We start from the raw sequence: 23,392 nt of genomic DNA, 5'->3' as shown, positions 1-23,392 counted from the left end.
AGGCACTCAAAGCCATTAATACATCATTGTAATCGATCCGACATGCAATTGGTGTGCTTCAGAGGCGACAACAACGATTAATAGGCGCTCCACAGAGAGGAGTATGAGGTCACGACTTCCCTTGCCCTCACTATGATTGAGCACTTAGCACAAAAAAGCCCGTTTGCAGCGTTGGCAGGGACTTTCGGTCTGGAATTTTATTGATTGGAGTAGGATTTTCCGCAGTGACGAGTCCCGCCTCTTACTGAGGCACGATTACAAGCAATGATGCGTCGCGAAACGTCCTACGCAGCAGTGGGATACCAAACGAGTTGTCGTCCGCCTTACGGCCCCACAGTCACGAGTGGCGGTCTGGGGTGGCATTGCTTTTCATAGCAGGAACCCTTTGGTTTTCGTCCGCGGCACCCTTACAGCACAGTGGTAAGTCAACTATACTCCAGCCCACGTTTTGTTGCCCTTCGTGGCAAGCCGTTCTCGCTTACATTTCACTAAGATACTGCCCGCCCGGTCAAGGCGACAGTTTCTATTGCTTGCCTTCGTGCTTGTGAAACCCAACCTTTGCCAGCAAGATCACGGAATATCTTCCAAATCGAGAACGCATGTTCTAGCCGTGGGATACATCTTACTTAAGCAACTGAAAAAAGTAGCTTTCAAACTCATTTTATTGAACTTCAGATATGCCAGTCAACACTTAAAAACACAAAATATGAAAGTAATGCGACAAATACACTAACATAAGCAGATCAGAAATTTTATAGGCGAAACAAGTCTAGTACATGGGATCAAAGATAAATAAGACGTTTCCTCTTATTCTTGAAACTTCCTGGCAGATTAAAACTGTGTGCCGGACCGAGACTCGATCTCGGGACCTTTGCCTTTCGCGAGCTAGTGCTCCACCGACTGAGCTACCCAAGCACGACTAACGCCCCGTCCACACAGCTCTAATTCCGCCAGTAACTCGTCTCCTCTCCACTTTTTCGAAATGAATTAATGCGATATTAATGTCAATATGTGGCAAGAGTTCTCATTTGTGCTGAATTTCATTTCTTTTCATTTCACGCTAAGATTGTGGGAATACGAATAATATTATATTCCTAATATTTTCTACCTATATTTCAAAACTTGCGGGATACCATGTGTTTTGTCTGATAAGGATTTAACCTCAGGTCTTTCAATTACTACGAGGCGATTCATATTTAATAGAAAAACATTAATTTTAGACATACCACTGAAATATACCTACCCTTTAAGTGTCAAAGTAAAGTACTATCATCCAAACGACCTGAATTGTGATCCGCCTGATTGTATGCAACCAGCATAACGTAGCTCTCTAGCGGGTCCTCTTATCGCTTTGCGGTAAAGTCTTTCGGCTATACAAAATGGATACCACGAGAGACCACTAGACAACACAGTTGTTTAAGGCAATCAGTGCCATGTAACATCACAGCATGATGCTGCAAAAACTAGAAAAACATTTAATTAGAGATGAATTAGTTCCTAGCGCTTGTACAGGTTACAATGCTTTTCAAAAGCGTTACCATCTCAATGTAATCAGACACGACTGCCGGCTGGGGTGGCCGAGCGGTTCTAGGCGCAACAGTCTGGAACGACGCGACCGCTACGGTCGCAGGGTCGAATCCTGCCACGGGCATGGATGTGTGTGACGTCCTTAGGTTAGTTAGGTTTAAGTAGTTCTAAGTTCTTGATGACTGATGACCTGAGCAATTAAGTCCCATAGTGCTCAGAGCAATTTGAACCATTTTTTTACACGACTAACTATGGCACAAAAACTATGTAGCAATACTTAAACAAAGTAAATGTTAGCATGAACAAGACATTCTGAGACAATGTCAGGACTAACAAAGGTCTATAACAGTTCGGAGTATTTTTCTTCTGTATAAGGTTTTCCCGCACCTGCTAAATGCCACAGTGACCATTCGTTTACCAGCAGCGAGCAGTATCAATATTACAAGAAGGTACAATTTGTTTTTCTAGGCCGGGTATCAAACCCGGTGAGTACTATCGCTGTCTCCCTTCCGTAAATACACGTTAAGCATCAACTGCCAGCTCACAAGTAGTGAGATGCTCGCATTTTTCACTAGAAATACCGGTACCTATCGTTATTGTTGACTATTCGTGAACAGAAATTAAATATGCAAACTGTTTTTCGGTGGTAGGTCAGTGTACACATGCTAGGGCATAAAATTAAACTATGAATTTTTTGTGCTGGACCGGGATTGCAACCCAGATACGTTCCATTCCTAGAGACTCTAATTCGAATTCCAGTCGAGGACCAAAAATTGCAACGTCCCCAGTGCAAATTAAATATGAACACTGTGAATGAAATAACCATTCCTAAATTAAATGAAATAATCTTTATAATGCTATTACACTGGCGACAGAGTTTGTGCCTTCAGCAGCTGACGCATTTGTTATGGCGCCTTTTAAACAGGCTCTGACGCTGTTGGTAGTGAAGGGATATTGTGTTTAATGCGGATTCTGAACCACCGTGCGACCTAACATTCTGTACTTGGGGTTACCATAGATGAATTAGATGTTTCCGTGAATGTTAAAAGTGGACGCCATGAGTGAGAATCGAAACTGAGCCTGCCAATAATATTGACTTAAATGTGGCACTGAAAGATTTTTTAACTTTCTCTTGCTAATTCGTAATGATTTGGGGTATTTTGCCTTAAGGCGGCAGACATTTTTCTACCGTTATAATGATAAGTTGTAATCAATTTTTATTACTATATTGCATACTGCATATGGCCTTTTCGGTAGTTCATTCAACACGACACACAAAAATGAGGGAGATATTAATCAGCAGCAATATAACTTCCATAACAGTCTGACCAAGTCATCTGTAAAGCATACACTTGACATTTAACGGCGGAAATTAACATACCCGCGTTTTGAATAGTGTTTTACCTCCTGATTTCGCATTTTACAAGCGTCGTTGCCAAGCGCAAATAAATAAAAAGCAACACGATTTCTACTCTCAAATAAAGGTTTCAGCAATTACTTTAATTTTAATGTGATTAACGAAAAATTGGAGATTTACGACATTCAATCGAAAAGTATTCCCTATACATGGATGGAACTACATAATCACTAGATTTCGGCAGATGGTTCTAAATATGAACAAAGATCATATACCTTCCCTTCAATCACACGTGCGTAGCAGCATTATGAAGATAACAATAGCAATCATGACAGTAATCATCGATTTATCTGATCACCTCACACGCTGCAATTGCATTGCTTGAACTAAACATTAGTTGTCAAAGAAATAATTTCATATTGGCATCAAATTGGAGCTATGAAGATTAGAATGGTCCTTATATCACGCAGTCATGATATTTGAATGACACCCGCATTATAATCTATCAGATAATTAACCAGTTAATTGAGAGAGCCGGATTTTTTCACACCTTCTAGGCGCATCGTCGGACTCAACAATACCATCAGGACACTGCCATCTGCGAGTTGCAGTGGTCTGCTGGGTGGATCGTAGTTTGATAATTGCGGGGTATAGTTTCGATTCTCACTCATGGCGTCCACTTTTAACATTCACGAAAACATCTAATTCATCTATGGTAACCCCAAGTACAGAATGTTAGGTCGCACGGTGGTTCAGAATCCGCATTAAACACAATATCCCTTCACTAAAAACAGTGCCAGAGCCTGTTTAAACGACGCCTTAACAAATGAGTCAGCTGCTGAAGGCACAAACTCTGTCGCCAGTAACCTAGCATTATAAAAATTATTTCGTTTAATTCAGGAATGGTTATTTCGTTCAGAGTGTTCATATATAATTTGAACTTGAGACGTTGCAATTTTTGGTCCTCGACTGGAATTAGAATTCGGATCTCTAGGAATGGAACGTATCTGATTTGCAATCCTGGTCCAGGAGAAACAAATTCATAGTTTAATTTTATGCCCTATCATGTGCACACTGACCTACCACCGAAAAATTATTTTCTTATTTAATGTATGTTCAGGAATAGTCAACAACATCGATAGATACCGTTATTTCTAGTGAATTTACGGATGGGAAACAGCGACAGTACGCGCCGGGTTCGATTCCCTAACAAGCAAAGCAAATTGTATCCTGAAACTTCGTGCGCCGGGCCGAGACTCAATCTCGGGACCTGTGTCTTTTGCGGGCAAGTGCTCTACCAACTGAGCTATCCAAGCACGACTCCCGGCCCGCCATCACAGTTTTACTTCTGCCAGTATGTCGTCTGCTACCTTCCAAACTTTACGGAAGCTCTCCTGCGTACCTTGCAGAACAAGCAATCCTGACAGAAAGGAAATTGCACGCCTTGAGTCGTGCTTGGGTAGCTCAGCTGGTAGAGCACTTGTCCGCGAAAGGCAAAAGGCAAAGGTCCCGAGTTCGAGTCTCGGTCCGGCACACAGTTTTAATCTGCCAGCAAATTTCATACGAGCGCACACTCCGCTGCAGAGCGAAAGATTCATTCTGAAATTGTACCATCTTATACTGATACATCTCTCTGCTGGCAAACAAATTCGATTTCTAACATCTGATTTGATTAGTTAACTATCTGATAAGGTTCTGGTTAGAAAATCCCGTCACGACATTTTAAAACATAGCATTCCAGTTTTTAGCACACGCATACCTGAATACTTGTGAAGGAGAGTATATTAAACGTCTTTCGTGGTTAGTTAACACGGCGATAATGGTTTCGATGTATTAGAAATAATTTCGACATTTCGTTTCAAGTTGAGATGTGTTAACTAATACCGGTGAAAACCTTTATATTACACGTCTCTTTACAGGTAGTCAGCATTGACGATCGTTGCCTAGATCAGGTCCCGGTTTGGTGCGAAAGTGTAGTTTAGTTAGTAATGGCTTCGTCTGCTGAGTTTCTGTCCAGATCCAGAAAAAAACTTCGTCATGTCACTTATAGTTCAAACATGTTGGCAAATAATCCTTCTTGAGTAATTAGTACAGTGACGTTACTGATTATACTCCTTTAATATTTCGGTTTCTATAGAGCTTTTACTGCTGTTTATCGCGTTTTCTGTAATTAGTTTCTTTAACGATCAGTTACATCTCACTGATTGCCTCAAACAACTGTGTTGTCTAGTGGTCTCTCGTGGTATCCATTTTGTATAGTCGAACGACTGCACCGCAAAGCGATTAGAGGACACTCTACATAGCTACGTTATGCTGGTTGCGTGCAAATCAGGCGGATCACAATTCACGTCATTCGGATACTTCTGCGCATGATAGTACTTCCGAAGGCTAAGTCGATACCTGTCCATCTTTTGATATACAATTAGCCTTGTGTGATTCTTGGGAAATTTGGTTCTTCGGACGTGACATGTTTTCCAACTCATCTACCATTGTATCAAAACTGACAATTTTGCAAACTTGTCCTCTCTAGAAAAAATTTATACCAACGCCCATGCCTCAGATTCCAGCAGATTTTTGGCGACTGAAGATTGGAAAGTTACTCAGCAATGGATCAAGCAGGAAGAAACGGTTAAGTTCATATGTAAAATTCTTGCCCCTTTAGCCAGTTCCTTTGCTGCTCCAAAGTTTCGGTTAGTACAAACAGCAATGTACAAAGAATGCCACACTAGGCTCTCTTACAAAATTCCAAAAAAATACAAATCTAAATAGAAAAAAATTTAGAAAAGTATTTTTAAAATAGAAAGTAAAGGTAGCTAAAAGAAATTTTTAACTACATCTTTGGTGCAAAGTCTGCCAACGGATAATGCAGAAGTGGTTCATATCTGTAAGAATAAAAGCAATTCTTTCTGAATTAAAATAAGCAGTGACATGGTATTTGATATGTTACAGGATGTCACATATGCAAATCTAGAAACTTGTTACTCCAAAAAATAGTTCTGTTCCTTTAACAATCTAAACTCAAACTACATAGCGCCGATACTTAACGCCATCTATTGCAAATTGATAACAGCATGGCTGCAGTCATGCTGGATTCTGCCATTTTAATTGCCTCTATTCCTTTATTATATATGTAATGGTAGTGTATTGGGCCTCTGTTGGTAATGTGAACTACATGCATACCTAATAAGCAAAGCCGTTCAATGTAGTGATGAACGTGTTAATAACAGGTACTAGTTCATAGTAATGCCCGTAGAGCACCCTGCCGCAGTAGCTAGTTTTACAGAGAGAAGTGAAGTTCCCTTCCTTTCACTGCAGGCATAGACTTACTGGTAGGTGACTGTGCCAATATTAATACAGCTCTATCAATGTTAATGCATTTTATCAAGGCTTAAGTTCCATTATTAATTTAGCATTTTATACTTGACCGTTGACTTGGATAAATTTTAGTCTACAAAAATGTTGATGTTAGTATTATGAGCCCATTTTATACTGGCAATATCAACCCTCAATATGAAAGGACACACATTGTAATCACTTATAAATTTCTCTTTAGTGTTGTGTAGCAGATGCCTCGTGAAGAGTTAACCCTATGAGAAACGAAGAAGAAACACTGGGGATAAACAGGAGATGATAAGAGTCTGTAATACAGCACCGTCACAGAAACGAATGGGCGTAAAGAAGACGCCGAGGTGTGAGGACGGCCTTCAAGAAGATTTCTATATTGTTCACTCTAACAATTATATTTAATTTAATAATTGGTTCTTTCTTCACATGTTTTAAATAGTTTTTCTTTTCTTTTCTTCCCATGGGACTAGTATAACAACCACAATTTTTTTGCATTTTCTGTAAGGGTCTTTAGAACAGATTATATTATTTTTATCATGCATAATACCTCAAAAATCGTATGACAAATGAGTGAAACACATGCCATAAAATGTGCTCAGCAAGTACGAAGGACACAGAAAAGAAATAAAGACAATAAAGATGTAAGAAAACTAAAGGGTCCCTCATTACACAACCATGGAAATACGTATTATATTGTTATTGTGCACAGAGCCTGCTGTTGATGCACATACCACAAAAACTGACCTCATTGCAAAACACTTCGTCCTATAAGTGTTTCACACGAATGTTTGGAGAGAGCCCCACTGTCACCCATATCTCTAGTCCAGGATGGTTTTGGATGACAGATGAAGTACATAACGCATCTCGATCAGCTGACAAGTAATGGCAACACTTTGCGACTTTAGGATTGCTCCTAGAATGAAATTTCCACTTTGCAGTGGAATGTGTGCTTATATGAATCTTGCTGGCAGATTAGAACTGTTTACCTGACCGATACTCGAATGAAGGTTGGAGACGAGGTACCAGCAGAAATGAAACCGTGAGGAGGGGGTCTTAGTCGTGCTTGGGTTGCTCAGTCAGCACAACACTTGTCTGCGAAAGGCCAAGATCGAGAGTTCGAGTCTCAGTCCAGCATACACTTTTGATCTTCCCGGAAATTTCTTAAGGACTGTAGTTCAACTTATCGTTATCTTAATTGTAGTGTTGTCAGTAAGGGCCTCGGTGATGCAGTGCTAAATTCTTGTCCAGCGTTTGGCTACACCGAACGGTGTACGGAAGGAAGATATATTTGGTTTCAAAACGAAAAAAAATTGGTATCGTAATTTTTCAGACTGGGTGACTGAATTAAAGCTTGGAGCTACGACCTTTTGTTTCAGAGTATTTCTTTTTGTGTACATGTTACGAACAGAATGAGAACGGTCATTATACAATGCATTGATTTTCAGATCTAAAACTCTATGAACGTCGAAAATTCTGAGACGACAGAATGTTAATATCAAACTCACTACAAGAGTTTTCTTTAAGGACAAGGTTCTCTAATGTATTACATTCCTTATCTTCATATTGTTTCAGTATTTGCGGTAGATTAAGCAAAAGCCATAAAACATGGATGTTCATTTTTTGTAAAAACTGAACATCATGGATCGATGCGAATGTCGTTTGTTATAAAAGTATAATAAATAACTTTACGTACTGTTGAGAAATCGTGAGGTAGCCAAATGCCTTCCGTCAGCTGGATATTTTGTCATCTGCTTCCGTGTAAGTGTTGAACTAAATGACTCGCAGTGCAATAAACACAAGAGTCCACCGACGAAACGTAATTATGTCGCTTTCTGTTGTATTACTTGTGGAATGCTTATGAAAGAATCCGTTCAACTGTTATAATCAATTCATGATATCAGCTTTAAATGAGAATAACTATAAATGTCAGCTTCACTTCGCATAGTAGTGCCACGTGGTAGTTTACGCCCAAAATAGCTCATAACGTATTGTATAATTTAATATGTTGGTCCCTACAGACGGTAAAATAAAATATTTTACGCGACATGAAAAGTGCAAGAAATATTCTTTACTGCCAGTGATTCCACTGCTAATTATTTCTACTCCTCCTTTCCTATTGCTACAGTGAGGGAGTCTTGGTATGTCGGTACCCTTCCGAGGGATTTTGGGGAAGAGGAGGGAACAGGAGAGTCATAAGATTGTTTGGCATTGAAAGCAGCCTGCCAAGTCTACACAGCTCCAGCGTCCAGGAGGCTCGCCCGCAGCTCGTGGTCGTGCGGTAGCGTTCTCGCTTCCCACGCCCGGGCTCCCGGGTTCGATTCCCGGCGGGGTCAGGGATTTTCTCTGCCTCGTGATGCCTGGGTGTTGTGTGATGTCCTCAGGTTAGTTAGGTTTAAGTAGTTCTAAGTTCTTGGGAACTGATGACCATAGATGTTAAGTCCCATAGTGCTCAGACCCATTTGAACCGTCCAGGAGGCTGGGCAGCTCACCATAAAATCTGAATTGAGCGAGAAGTAAAAATGAATCTCTTTAGCTAGATACAAATCTGAACGCCAGGTAAAACATGAGACCTCGTTGCATGGGAGCAGCCATTGAGCTGTGACCCAGCTTTCTGGAACGTTTGCTTGAATTCTAGTAAGGCATTTTCTGATTGATTCATAGTAATTATATCGGAAGTAGCGGCGAATTTTCTCGCGTGCGGATCTGCATGGCTTTGGTTTGACCATGACTGAAAATCGAGTCATGTAGTGGTAGGGATTTTCTACCTTCTTCCGGTCGCCATACCTTATTGGTTAAGCAGGGCAAAATCCAGAACAGTACGAAATTGTTCAACTTGTATATGAAATAATCATTGGTCGAAACTCACAAGGTCTGCAAGATCCCGACGTGGGCAGAAGCAGCTAAGTTTCACAGAATAAATTCACAACGAAGTATGCTTAGGGGTGTGGCTGGGAGAAACACGCTTGCTCCAGGCCGTTGCAGGGCGTTGCAGAGGAAGATATTTGTGACTGACAGCAGAGTACTGAGGCTGGGCTGAACTGCAGCCGTCTTCTACAGTCACACAGCTTGAGAGTTGTACCCGTGCACTGTCGTCGCAGCTACCATGATAAGGAAAATGCTAAGTTAGTTGATTTTCATTACGTTTTCATTTTTCAGATCTAATTTTCACAGCCAGCTTATTGGACCCATTGTGCACTTTGGCGGAAGTGCTTTTCTGGGCCTTTTTCTAGAAATCATTAACGTTTTTCACTGTCGTTGGCCGTATTTGGGAAATTGTTAATTCCATTATTTTACACTCCAGTCAATACCTGGAAAGTCCGTACTTTACAATCAGTTGTCCACTTAGCCTACTAAATGTGGGATTCACCTGGTGTTTGATTTCTGATGGCAATAAACTAAATTGTTCAAAAAATGGTTCAATTGGCTCTGAGCACTACGGGACTTCTGAGGTCATCAGTCCCCTACAACGTAGAACTACTTGAACCTAACTGACCTAAGGACAGCACACACATCCGTGCCCGAGGCAGGATTCGAACCTGCGACCGTAGCCGTCGCGCGGTTCCAGACTGTAGAGCCTAGAACCGCTCGGCCACCCCGGTCGGCAAACCAAATTGTAACTGTGCCATTAGTTTCTTCACAATTTAGTGGTTCCCTTCATTAATACGTCCATGTTAGGTGCTGTACGGGTAGATTCTCGTTTAATTGTGCTTAATTGGGCCATCCTTAGTACAGCCCACTTAGAAAGTTGTTATCCGTTGCGGCCCACGTTTGTTTTAAATTTGCATGATCTTACTGGGATCTTCCCTTCCCTGTACGTAGCCGGGGATGGGATCTGTAGCATGTTATCAGTAAGCTAAACTGCTCAACCACTACCTCACAGTGGATAGTGACAGAAACTCAGCTTCTAGCTCTCCATTATCTGACCAAGTGGTTGGTTTCAAGCATTAACACTATTGAACTCGAGAATGCTTGTTCTATTTGTACCTGTTGCAGTAGATCCAAAAATGGGGGTACATGTTCTTAGGGGACTTCCACTAATTACGTGAGCTCAAATTGAGGAAAGAGGCCGGGGAGGGAAGTGTGGCAGGAGGGGTCTGCCAAAATCTCATCAGATCTCGATTAATGGGCGGACACCTTAACTCGAAGAATGTATGGTATTAAAATGGGCAAAATGTTATCTTATATAATTAATCCTGAGCGTAGACAATATTGAAGTGTTCACCGCCTTTATGGCCTCTCTGAACTGAACTGAATGCCTTGCAAGTGTGAATGCCCGAGATTACCCCATTTGGAACAAGTGCCGTACAAGTGTGAGAACTCATTTGGGGAGTCCTCTACCGCACTGGTCGAGACACCTGTGTGCCACCAGTGAGCTAGTCGTGACATTCTGCGACCCATATAGAGCCTATGTTACTGTGTTCAACATGAATTAGTACGAAAATATATAGAATGTGTCCATTATGCGGTATGCCGACAAGTCGTAACACGTCTGCGAGCAAGAGGTTAATCGTTTGTGGAAGGACGTTATGCCGAATTCCACCAACAAGAATTTCTTTTAGTGGTGATATGTATCAAGAGACGGAAAAGCTACATAATCGTACAGTTCAAAGGAAGGTTCAAACAATATTGTCTTTCATCTGAAATGTAAGGGTTCAATAATATTTAATGTATATATATCAATAAAAGATTAGCTTTTTACAGACCAATCAATTTCTTCTCGGAGCCTTTTTCTCCCTCTCCCTGTCCCTCTTAATATTACTCTGGACTGGCAACTTTAAAATAGCGTTTTAATCATGTATTAAAAACGCTGTAAAATGTACTTTGTATATAAAGCATGGTTTTATAATGTATTTTTATCAGCGTTTAAAACAGAACTTCATTTTTCCTTATTTTCACCCGACTGTAAAAGGGGGGAGGGGGCTCACCATACTTCAGCAAGGGGAAAGGAGGGTCCAAGTTTTAAAGAAAACCCATCACATAATTTAAAGAAAACCCATCACATAATTAATGGACGCCCCTTAATGCTAAAATTAAATAGTATTCAGAGAACATCCTGTAATATTGTAATACTCAATATATAAATTGCCAGCGATTAATTTTCACCCTCGTCCGATGCATCTGTCGCATAAAGTGAGATGTATGTGTTACATATGTTACACATGCTTAATTATCCTATGGAAATACCTTCTCCGACCTGTAGGTAGTTCCTGTAATGACCCCGAAATTGCTTTATTCTTCACTTCCTAACAGAAAAAAGGAATATGTTGACAAGAGAACACAACTTTGTAATTGCTACTAGACTGTTGTAGTGCCTAACAGATTATTATTGTTGCTATTATTCTCACTATTTGTGACAGTGGTCAGACTGAAGAACTTCATTTCTGTAGTTCAGAAGTGAGCAACCCAGCAATTCAGTGATCTGGGAACAAATAATACGGTGCACGTATTTTAACCTGGTTAATTTTAAATGTGGGTGCTAGGTGCAGGTGAAGTAAGTGTTGTAGGGAGGGGGGGGGGTGGAGATGTTGGGGGGAGGGGAGTGAAAGGGGGACTGCTACAGGGGAAGCATCATTCATAACAAGTTACTTTCCTCACGAAGTAGATTGATTCTAGGTATCTCTCGTAATGCACTGAGAATTATTGTGTGATGCTGTTCTTTTGGACGTGTCTGAATGAACAGACACCACTAATTCATATGACTGTTTCGCCTCGATGGGCAACGAATCTACAACCTTCAGTGTGGACTCACATTCGGACTCCAGAGGAAATCTAAAATTCTAATGGACAGTGGACGTGGATGGGGACTGTGGAAAGTGGGGCAAGATGAGAAAGTGACTCGGCCGAGGAGGTGACGAGATAGTCCGTGCATCTGCGACAGATATTTTGTCCAGATGGCGCATTGGTTAGCACAATTCCTACTAAGCAGGAAATCTCGGATTCGATTCCCTGTGCGGTATACATTTTCTCTCGTCGTCGCTGATTAAACATAACGTTCTGATGCAGTTGGTACCGTCAGTTCCTTACCTGTTCTTTCTCCCCAATCCATCTTCAATTTACACCATATACACTGCGATTTGTTTCATCATTTTAAAAAATAATGTTGTTAGGAATAAGTAGCATCAATTGGTCTCTCTGACTCATTAGTTCATGGTTTAATAACATACTTACAAAAAGTAAATATCATTTACCTTACAGAGCCTTAACATTAAAAGTATTCAAAGAACTTTGTTTCATTCTGACTTTGTGTTAGGTACTAATGTTGATTATGGTAGGAGCAGGGGCGGTAGAAGCTAATATGTGACTGGACCCAGGCGTAACGCTGTCAGGAACTTTGAGAGCCACCGATCCACGGTCTGAGCCGTGGCGTCAGCGGGCAGCCGCCTCTATGGTAGCGGCGAGGAGCGCGAACCCGCGCTTGCGCGCCTCCTGCGCGGTGGCAGGGTCGGCGCGCGCGCCGGCAGCCAGCAGGATGCGCGCCACCTCGGGCCTGGCCGCGTCGTCGACGTCGTTGCAGTCGTCGCTGGTGGCCAGCGCCAGCAGGCAGTCGTCGGCGGGCCCGGCGCCCGCGGCGAGCAGCCGCCTCACGGAGCGCGGCTGCGCCGCCACCACCGCCAGTCTCAGCGGCGACGCTACGTGGGGCAGCGTCTCCGTGCGGTCTGCCCCACCACTCAAAAGGGCAGCGACCACCTGCACCAGAGGTCACACATACTGCTAGCAACGCGCAGCAACTCGACACTCTAACGTTAGTGAAATTGCAGCACCGTGGATCTCAAACCAATCTCTAATAGAATAACCTCGTTCTAGCCAACACATAAGGAGTCATGCGAAACCAGGTTACAATTTTATCACATCATATTCTGAAAGTCATGGTTGAAACTAATCACGTAGATTTTTTTTGTCCAAAAAACATTCCGCCAAACACAGCTTGTTACTACACAGTCCAGACACTTTAACATGACCACCACCATTTGCACCACGCCGGAAAGAAACAAACTGCAAGTACTGCCACTCTCTCCACCTCCAGTTGCGGTGCTGGAATCTAAGTTCCTGCCTTATTCGCCTAAGTACAGCAGTCAGGACGAGTACACGCCGCAGGCGCCTGCTGCGGTGACCAACACGCAGCAGCGTCCGCGGAACGGTCGTTGAGGAGACACTGTTGGTACATGCTTGGGAGGTCAGTTGCTCCACAGTTGCACTTCTACTCGCCCGTACACGTTTTCGCAGCAGTCATTCAGCCCTGTCATCTATGGCACCACAGTTGCCTCGGCGCCGAGCATATACCCTCGTGTACTTAAACCACTGCGGCACACATACGTTTAAGAAAATCAAGCGTGTCGGAAATGCTTCCATCTCTGGCCTGAAAGCCACTGACTCAGTCCTTTTGGACGACAGATAATTAACTCCGTTTCCGTGTGATGAATGCACTGTTTCCAGCGACTCTACCCCCCCCCCCCCAAGACTTTTTATATACCCTCCACAGCTACTGCTGCCACCAGCCATTTGATTTAGGTATTTATGTCACTCGCACGTAAGCAACTCAGTAACACAATATTGATACATATGTCTCAGCGACGATGTTTTTAGAATTGCGCATACTATACAGCTGTAACTTGGGTTACAATGCACACCCGACAAACCGCCGCTTTCGTCACGTGCATTCTCCTCAGTACTGGACAGAGATTTAAACCAACAAAACTGAACATTTTTGATACTACCCAGATTGAAATGAATTGGCTGACGCCGGTGTCAGCAAACGTATACAGGTCTGGCTAACTGCTATTAAACAAATTTAGAACACGGTAACAGTATTCACTGTATTACTATTCCTCTGACATATGGGTCTGACGTGAGCAACAAAACTTAAATTCATCCCTTTGACGGTTGAGTGGAAGCTCTTCAAAAGTGTATGTATACTGAAATAGTTTCATATTCATGAAGCACACATCTATGACCATTAAACAAATTACTAAGTCAATCTTGTGAAAAGACTTAATGTTCAAAGGTATTCTTCAGATTTGGTTCTCAAAATTTCTTTCAACAATTTACAGCCTCATTAAATAAAATTTGAAATAAGAAAAAATGCACTGGCTCCCCGTGTTATTGAAAGTGACAACTCTCACCCCCCGTTGCATCGCAGAATATGTACGATACCACTTTTTTTTCTTAAGAATCTCATTTGGTTCGTTATCGTTTGTTGCATTTGTTCGAGGTGAACTTCCCATCACATCCGTTGAAGTTCATCGTTAATCCTATCACTCAGTTTTTTATTACAGAGGGCAGCTAACCCTCTGTCCTGCCACACTGTGCTACCGGGCTGGTGAACCACTGAGTTAATGAGGCTCCGTCAGCAGCAGCTCTCTCTCTCTCTCTCTCTCACTGCTGTGTCGTATGTTGAGCCTCATAACGCTACGTTTAAGATTGGAAGAGTTGTTAATTATGTGAAGAACAGCTATCCTCGTAAAATTAAATTTTCTGTTTCAGTTTTCGTGTTACATGAGGATTATGTAGCATAAGTCGTCGAAGAGCAAAGGGAATGCAACTTAGGGAAACAATTTTCAGGACGACGCACGAAAGCAAATGGGTTATCACTTTGTTGCCATATATTTGTAACGAACTTGTTTCTTTTGTGCTAACGACAGCTACACTGACGTTTGGAGAAAATGAAATACCAACACCGAAAGAGGCTATCAAAATGAAATTTATTCCACTGATTAGGGACATAAACTGCACAAATTATTAAAATTAGAGACCTGTACATGTACTGTGACTCTCAAAATTGAGTATGGTGTAGCGCCACCATGTGCTGCAATCGGAGCAGCTGGACGTGGTCTCAAGGAATCGAAGATCGCCTGAGTATGCTGCTGGGGAATAATCTGCGACGTGGTTAGTAGGCGTGTCTAAATCGACTGTGGCTGTAGGAGGACCAGAACAAACAAGTTTATGACCGACCATGTCCCAGACATGTTCGATGCGTAACATTTTAGGCGAACAGGCAGACCAGGGAATCAGTGGTACCTGGCGTCCTTCGAAGAAGGGTTGCACAATCGTCTTCACTTGAGGCCGAGCGCTGTCCTGCTGAAATATTGCAGATGTCAGAATGGTTAGTCAGTGCTTCGGGCTTTAAATCCACCCTGATGTGCCGGTAGCTGATCAGATTGCCCTCAAACCGTGTGTTATGGACAATGGCACCCCAAACGTTCGTACTTGGTGTTTGTGCACTATGCCTCTCAACAATACAGTCTGACTGACAGTGTTCACCACGGCGGCGTCGGATGCGTATGCAACCATCACTGTAGGACAGTACGAAGAGGGACTCGTCCAAAAACCCTACATTTTACCAATCAGCACGCCAGTGTCGGGATTCAGCTCCCCATTGCAGACTGCACCGTTTGTGGGTTGTGGTCTACAGACGCTTGCCACCAGTCTAGCCCGCAGAAGATGGCGTCGAACCGTCGACGCAGACATCTCCCATACCCGTTGCAGCGCTCCAACGTTGCGCCAACACTTTGGACGAAGCCGTTCTGTCCGTTAAGGCCAAGAGGACAAGATGGCTGGCATCTCGCTCAGTGGTCACACTGTGTTGTCCGGTACCATGTTTACGCTGTGTACGGCCCTCGCAAAGCGAGGTGGTGCAATGGACTCGCATTCGGGAGGACGACGGTTAAAATTAGCGTCAGGTCATTCTGATTTTGGTTTTCCGTGATTTCACTAAATCGCTCCAGGCAGATGGCGGGATGATTCCTTTCAAAGGGCACGACCGACTTCCCTCCCCATCCTTGGCTCAATCCGAGCTTGTGCTCCACCCCTAATGACCTCGATGTCGACGAGAAGTTAAACCCTAAAATTCCTTCTTTTTCTTGTTTTTGCACGGCCTTCTTCTCTCGACCGGTTCCACATAGCCCTCACTGTTAAAGCAGCGCGCCATGTACGAGCCGCAATGTCACAGAACGACAGACCCGCCTCCCGGAGACCAATCATTCTGCCCCGTTAGAACGCTCTCACTTGTCCAATTCCACCCTGTAATGTTGGCGAGGCATAACGGAACTTGGTTATGTTTCCACTTCGTATGACGGCTCTACACCAACTGCATATTGCGGAATATTGAACCGTCCGCTTACACAAATTAGGGCGCTGTTAGCCGTACGTGCACGCCTCCCCTCTGCTACCTAAATCACTTATTGGTACACTGATCTATAGGTTCTCTTATCGTGGCGCGCTACAGACAATTTGTTCTGAGTGTTCCACTTTTTACAAACAGTAGTATATGTAGTGAAAGGCTTGTCCTGCTCGTCATATAAAGGCCTTCAACGGGGAGGCATGAGCTCTTTTGGTTTTTGTGCAACGTTATCTCCTGTTAATTTTTAAAGTCACTTGTAAGGCTACCTATATTTAAGACACTCAATTAGATTTTATCTACAATTCCTCTTTTTTTTAAGCCTTCGGGCCTCGAAAGGACTGTTAACGATGGTGTTACGTATGATAGCGCAGGGATACCGAAGCTCTGAAATTATTGAGGTATACATCTTCCATCATGATTGTAAATTTCCCGAAAATACAATATATCGGCGCGCATAAAGCTCTAACTGCCTGTTAATTACTTTCATAATATTCCCCTCTAGTTTGGTGCATAAATTAGAAACAGAATACAGATGCACGTCAAGGATGGTTCCTTCGAATCTTTCCACAGACTTTATTTGTATGTTGTTGCTTGGTATACGTAAGTCTGCTCCCACAAGGTACTGGATCAGGGTTGCTAGACGGTTTACGAATTGTATTCGAAATCGAATGTCATAAGCAGAAAAAGCACTTCGTTTACCGCCGGCTGGAGTGGCCGAGCGGTTCTAGGTGCTCCAATCCGGAACCGCGCAACCGCTTCGGTCGCAGGTTCGAATCCTGCCTCGGGCATGGATGTGTGTGATGTCCTTAGGCTAGTTAGGTTTAAGTAGTTCTAAGTTCTAGGGGACTGATGGCATCAGATGTTAAGTCCCATAGTGCTCAGAGCCATTTAAACCATTTTGAACTTGTTTTACCTGGAATTTTAGTGTTATTTTACGCAGCTGTGTAAATAACCCTAATTTGTCCATTTCCACAACTCATTCCAGCAGCAGGAGAAAAAAATTATCGAACGTAGTCTTCTACCTTTTTCAATTTTGAGTCATCAGTCTTCCCACTGGTTTGATGCGGCCCGCCACGAATTCCTCACTCATGCAACTTCTTCGTCTCAGAGTAGCACTTGCAACCTACGTCATCGATTATTTGCTGGATGTATTCCAATCTCTGTCTTGCTCTACAGTTTTTCCCCTCTACAGCTCCCTCTAGTAGCATGGAAGTCATTCCCTGACATCTTAGCAGATATCCTATCATCCTGCCCCTTCACCTTGGCATTGTTTTCCACATACTCCTTTCCTCTCCGACTCTGCGCAGAACCTCCGCATTCCTTACGATATCAACCCACATTCGTCTGTAACCTCACATCTCAAATGCTTCGATTCTCTTCTTTTCCGGTTTTCCCACAGTCCGTATTTCAGTACCAGTTGGCTGTGCTCCAAACATACACTCCTGGAAATTGAAATAAGAACACCGTGAATTCATTGTCCCAGGAAGGGGAAACTTTATTGACACATTCCTGGGGTCAGATACATCACATGATCACACTGACAGAACCACAGGCACATAGACACAGGCAACAGAGCATGCACAATGTCGGCACTAGTACAGTGTATATCCACCTTTCGCAGCAATGCAGGCTGCTATTCTCCCATGGAGACGATCGTAGAGATGCTGGATGTAGTCCTGTGGAACGGCTTGCCATGCCATTTCCACCTGGCGCCTCAGTTGGACCAGCGTTCGTGCTGGACGTGCAGACCGCGGGAGACGACGCTTCATCCAGTCCCAAACATGCTCAATGGGGGACAGATCCGGAGATCTTGCTGGGCAGGATAGTTGACTTACACCTTCTAGAGCACGTTGGGTGGCACGGGATACATGCGGACGTGCATTGTCCTGTTGGAACAGCAAGTTCCCTTGCCGGTCTAGGAATGGTAGAACGATGGGTTCGATGACGGTTTGGATGTACCGTGCACTATTCAGTGTCCCCTCGACGATCACCAGTGGTGTACGGCCAGTGTAGGAGATCGCTCCCCACACCATGATGCCGGGTGTTGGCCCTGTGTGCCTCGGTCGTATGCAGTCCTGATTGTGGCGCTCACCTGCACGGCGCCAAACACGCATACGACCATCATTGGCACCAAGGCAGAAGCGACTCTCATCGCTGAAGACGACACGTCTCCATTCGTCCCTCCATTCACGCCTGTCGCGACACCACTGGAGGCGGGCTGCACGATGTTGGGGCGTGAGCGGAAGACGGCCTAACGGTGTGCGGGACCGTAGCCCAGCTTCATGGAGACGGTTGCGAATGGTCCTCGCCGATACCCCAGGAGCAACAGTGTCCTTATTTGCTGGGAAGTGGCGGTGCGGTCCCCTACGGCACTGCGTAGGATCCTACGGTCTTGGCGTGCATCCGTGCGTCGCTGCGGTCCGGTCCCAGGTCGACGGGCACGTGCACCTTCCGCCGACCACTGGAGACAACATCGATGTACTGTGGAGACCTCACGCCCCACGTGTTGAGCAATTCGGCGGTACGTCCACCCGGCCTCCCGCATGCCCACTATACGCCCTCGCTCAAAGTCCGTCAACTGCACATACGGTTCACGTCCACGCTGTCGCGGCATGCTACCAGTGTTAAAGACTGCGATGGAGGTCCGTATGCCACGGCAAACTGGCTGACACTGACGGCGGCGGTGCACAAATGCTGCGCAGCTAGCGCCATTCGACGGCCAACACCGCGGTACCTGGTGTGTCCGCTGTGCCGTGCGTGTGATCATTGCTTGTACAGCCCTCTCGCAGTGTCCGGAGCAAGTATGGTGGGTCTGACACACCGGTGTCAATGTGTTCTTTTTTCCATTTCCAGGAGTGTATATTCTCAGAAATTTCTTCCTCAAATTACGGCCTATGTTTGATACAAGTAAATTTGTCTTGGCCAGGAGTGCTCTTTTTGCCAGTGCTAATGTGCTTTTTATGTCCTTGCTCCGTCCGTCATTAGTTATTTTGTTGGCTAGGTGGCAGACTTCCTTAACTTCATCTGCTACGTGAACACCAATCCTGACTTTTTGGCGTTCACATTTCTGCTCTGCTACTTCTCATTACTTTCGACTTTCTTCAATTTGCTTTCAATCCTTATTCTGTACTCATTACACTGTTCATTTGATTCAGCAGATCATGTAATTTTTCTTCATTTTCACTCAGCATAGCAATGTCATCAATGAAATACTTTCACGTAGAAGAAGATGTAACTAGATGAATGACGAACACTAACTCCACGTAACGAAGGTTTATTCAGCACTTGTACATAGAAGAGCGCGGAGCGAACTGCTTCCGCCTGGAACGCATACAGTATACATACAGCTACAGAACATTCCAGTACAATGATTACTGACATTTGCGGATACTGCTAGAATGTACGCGAACCGAATATACAAATTAAAACTGTACAGTCGAGTTTTGAACTCACGACCCACATGCAACTGTTTAGTATCATAACTATCACACCACGGTTTTACTCAGCTTCTTCTGCAACATTGCTCCCTCCTTAACTGAACAGCGACTCGGTGTTACGTCCTCCTAGTCCGGGAACGATTCATCGGTCCTGCGCACTCCGACTTCCAATAACTGATGCTCGCCCTGGCGGTGATCTTCTTAGAACTTATTTGCCGCTACGCTCTTCGTCACCTTTCCGCTTGTTGCCTGTCGCTGGAGCTTCGAATTTACCCTGGGTTGCTGGATCGTTATAGGGTTTCATTCGAAGGACGGTGACTGTATCTCTGATCTTTCGTCGTCTTGCGTCGGGGTCGAAATCTTCAACAAGTAACATCAGACAACTGTCTTACAACTTTATAAGGTCCAAAGTAGCGCCTGAGGAGCTTCTCAGAGAGACCAACCTTCCGAACAGGAGTGAAGATCTAGACGAGGTCACCTGGCTGGCAGACAACAGGGCGATGGCTTGCGTCATACCTTCGGCGATCGTTTTCTTGAGCCTCCAGCGTGCGGAGTCGAGCTAACTGCCAGGCTTCCTCAGCTCTGATTAACACCTGGCCGATGTAGTCGTCGTCCACGTCATCAGGATGTAACGGAAACACAGCGTCCATCGTCGTAGTTGCCTCAAGCCCATGCACCAGGAAAAATGGCGTAAATATTGTGCTGTCTTGTTTGACGGTGTAGTAGGAAACCCTCAGGAGAGGTACCACCTCATCCCACTTGCTCTGCTCAACATTGACGAACATTGATAGCATGTCGGCCAAGGTCTTATTAAGGCGTTCAGTGCTCCCGTCAGTTTGCGGATGGTAGGCAGTCGTCATGTGATGCGTAATGTCGCACCGACGGTTTATAACTGTCACAAGATTCGATTGAAAAAATTTCCCTCGATCCGTAATTAACGACCTTGGGACACCGTGTTTTAATACAAAGCCTACACGATGAATGTGGCTACCTCGGATGCTTCGGCTGTTTTCACGGCCTTTGTAGTGGCGTAGCGTGTCAGATAATCAGTGCAAACAATATCCCATCTATTGCCACTAGCAGCAATTGGAAATCGTCCGATGAGGTCAATCCCAAGACGCTGGAAAGGCGTTTCGGCTGGTGGAATTGGTATGAGTCGGCCTGGCGACTTCTGAGGAACTGCCTTTCTCCTCTGGTACAGTCGACAGTTCAACACATAGTGACGGACACTACTAAATAAACCTGCCCAGAAAAATCTCTTGCAGATCTTATCGTATGTCTTAATAAATCCTAAATGTCCGGCCTCAGATGTGTCATGGAATTTCTGTAGAACATCTAAGCACATGTGTTTAAGACTCACTGCTAGCCATGTCTTTCCAAACGGACCTAAGTTTTTCTTGCAAAGTAATCCATTAACTACCTTAAATTGTCCTTTCACATTCTCTGACCAATTTAAGGCAATCATAATGTGAGATATTTTGGCGTCCTTCTTCAGCATAGAGATCCTGGCGTGCAGCGAGACAGCCACTATCTTCATCAAAGTCTTGATGGTCTGGCTCAGGGTTTCTTGAGAGACAGTCGGCATCTTGGTGTTTCTTCCACTTTTGTACACTATGGTAATGTCTTACTCTTGAAGACGTAGTGCCCACCTGGCGAGTAGGCCTGTTAGACCCTTAAGACCTGTCAACCAACAAAGTGAATGACAGTCTGTAACAACTGTGAATGGCCTTCCATAGAGATACTGTCGAAATTTGTACATGGCCCAGATCACAGCAAGACATTCTCTTTCTGTAGTTGAGTAGTTTCTCTCGGCATTTGAAAGTGTCCTAGAAGCATAGGCTACAACCTTCTCTTTTCCATCCGAAATTTGCACCAAAACAGCACTGATTCCATACGGCTGGCATCTGTGTATAGTTCTGTAGGTGCTCTCTCATCATACAGACAAAGTACAGAGTCAGTCGTCAGAGCTTATAGCAGCACATCGAAGGAATCTTGTTGAGCACCACCCCAGATAAATTTGGCATCGGCTCTTAACAACTCTTGGAGTGGCCTGTCTTTGATACAAAAGTCTTTGATAAAACGGCATAATCCGAGGAAGCTTCTCACATCGCTAATACTTTTTAAGAATAGGAAATTCCGTTGTAGATCTCACCTTCTCTGGGTCTGGCCGCACACCTTCGTTTGACACAAGGTGTCCAAGTATTTTGATCTCTTTTGCTCCAGAGAGACACTTTCTTGGATTAAGTTTCAGTTCGCCTTGTTGGAGACACTTAAGAATGGCCCTCAGCTTTTTTACGTGTTCATCAAATGTCTCCGAGAACACTATAACATCATCTAAATAACAAAGACACATGGTCCAGGTGACGTAGAAGATTATCCATCATCCGTTCAAAAGTAGTTGCTGCATTACACAAATCAAACGGCATTACCATAAACTCATATATGCCATCGAGGATGATGAATTCAGTTTTCTCACGATCAGCCTCATCTACTTCGATTTGCCAGTATCACAAGTACATGTAGATGGTTGAAAAATACAGTCTAGTGGATCGTCAATTCGTGGTAGAGGGTAGACGTCATTTTTAGTTATATTATGAAGTTTCTAGCAATTAACACAAATGCGGTAACTGCCATCCTTCTTCCTGACGAGATCCCTTGGTGAAAACCGTGAGCTCTGTGAAGGCTGAATGACGTCATTCTTCATCATTTTCTCTACCTCGTCGCGAATTATTCGACGTTCCGTTGCTCACACACGTTATGTTCTCTGGCTTATTGGTTGATGGTCTCCACTGCTAATCCGGTGCTTCACCGCCGATTTCTCTTATTTTCTCTCCACCTGTAGACTGTAGCATTCAGAGAACTCTTGAAGAATGGCAAGTAGCTTCTTCCTTTTTTCCTTAATTAGATCTGGTAATAGTTGAGCTAGAATAGTTTTCCCGTAGTGGTAGCGCTAACTTCGCCCATAGACTGGGCATGGGAGGTTTCTATGACGCTCAGCTGTTCTTCAATTAACGGCTCAGCGTTTGCTACGCACATGGGTCCTGAAAGGATCTGCGGTTCTCGGCGACAGTTAACTATCCACAATTCACCGCATCCGTTCTTAAATGAGACGACAGAGGCTGGGATGACAAAGTTATTCTTCAGTGGTATGCTTCTCTTACATTCCACTACAAGAGCCATGTATTGAGGCATGGCATGACACGTGACAGTTACCTCTCTAGCGCTGACTGCACGAATGATCACTTCATACAGCACACACAGTCCCCACACAATCGGGTGCGCATCTTCCTGTCCACAGTATCTCATCTTGTCTAGCATAATCTTCGAGCGACCACAATCTATAATTGCCTGAGAAGCTTTTAAAAGCTCCCATCCGGGAATGACGTCATAAGTACACTATTGTAAGGTGATGAAATCTAAGGGCTGTGTAAGGCCACTTATACCCACACTAATGGTACATCTTCCTGTAGGTTTTACATATTTCCCATTAGCCACCTTCAGCAGAGATGTTTTGCTGTCGACGAATACGGTTTTCTGCAACTGGTGACGGAACTTCTCCGAAATGACTGAATGTGATGCTCCAGAGTCCACAAGAGCTTGGGCTAGTCG

General features: G+C 44.1%; 1 protein-coding gene across 1 annotated transcript in view; it reads right to left on the bottom strand.

Moving 5' to 3' along the window:
• Positions 1 to 12,595: 12,595 nt before the first annotated feature.
• Positions 12,596 to 23,392, bottom strand: part of LOC124606238 (serine/threonine-protein phosphatase 6 regulatory ankyrin repeat subunit A-like) — a 156,314-nt gene continuing 145,517 nt past the window's right edge. The window contains exon 6 of the mRNA XM_047138213.1: positions 12,596 to 12,916. Within this exon, the coding sequence (XP_046994169.1) occupies positions 12,596 to 12,916 (321 nt within the window). The remainder of the gene's footprint in view (positions 12,917 to 23,392) is intronic.

The sequence above is a fragment of the Schistocerca americana genome, chromosome 3 (genome assembly GCF_021461395.2).
Source record: "Schistocerca americana isolate TAMUIC-IGC-003095 chromosome 3, iqSchAmer2.1, whole genome shotgun sequence".
Taxonomy (NCBI): Eukaryota; Metazoa; Arthropoda; class Insecta; order Orthoptera; family Acrididae; genus Schistocerca; species Schistocerca americana.
This window is presented reverse-complemented; position numbering and strand designations above follow the sequence as displayed.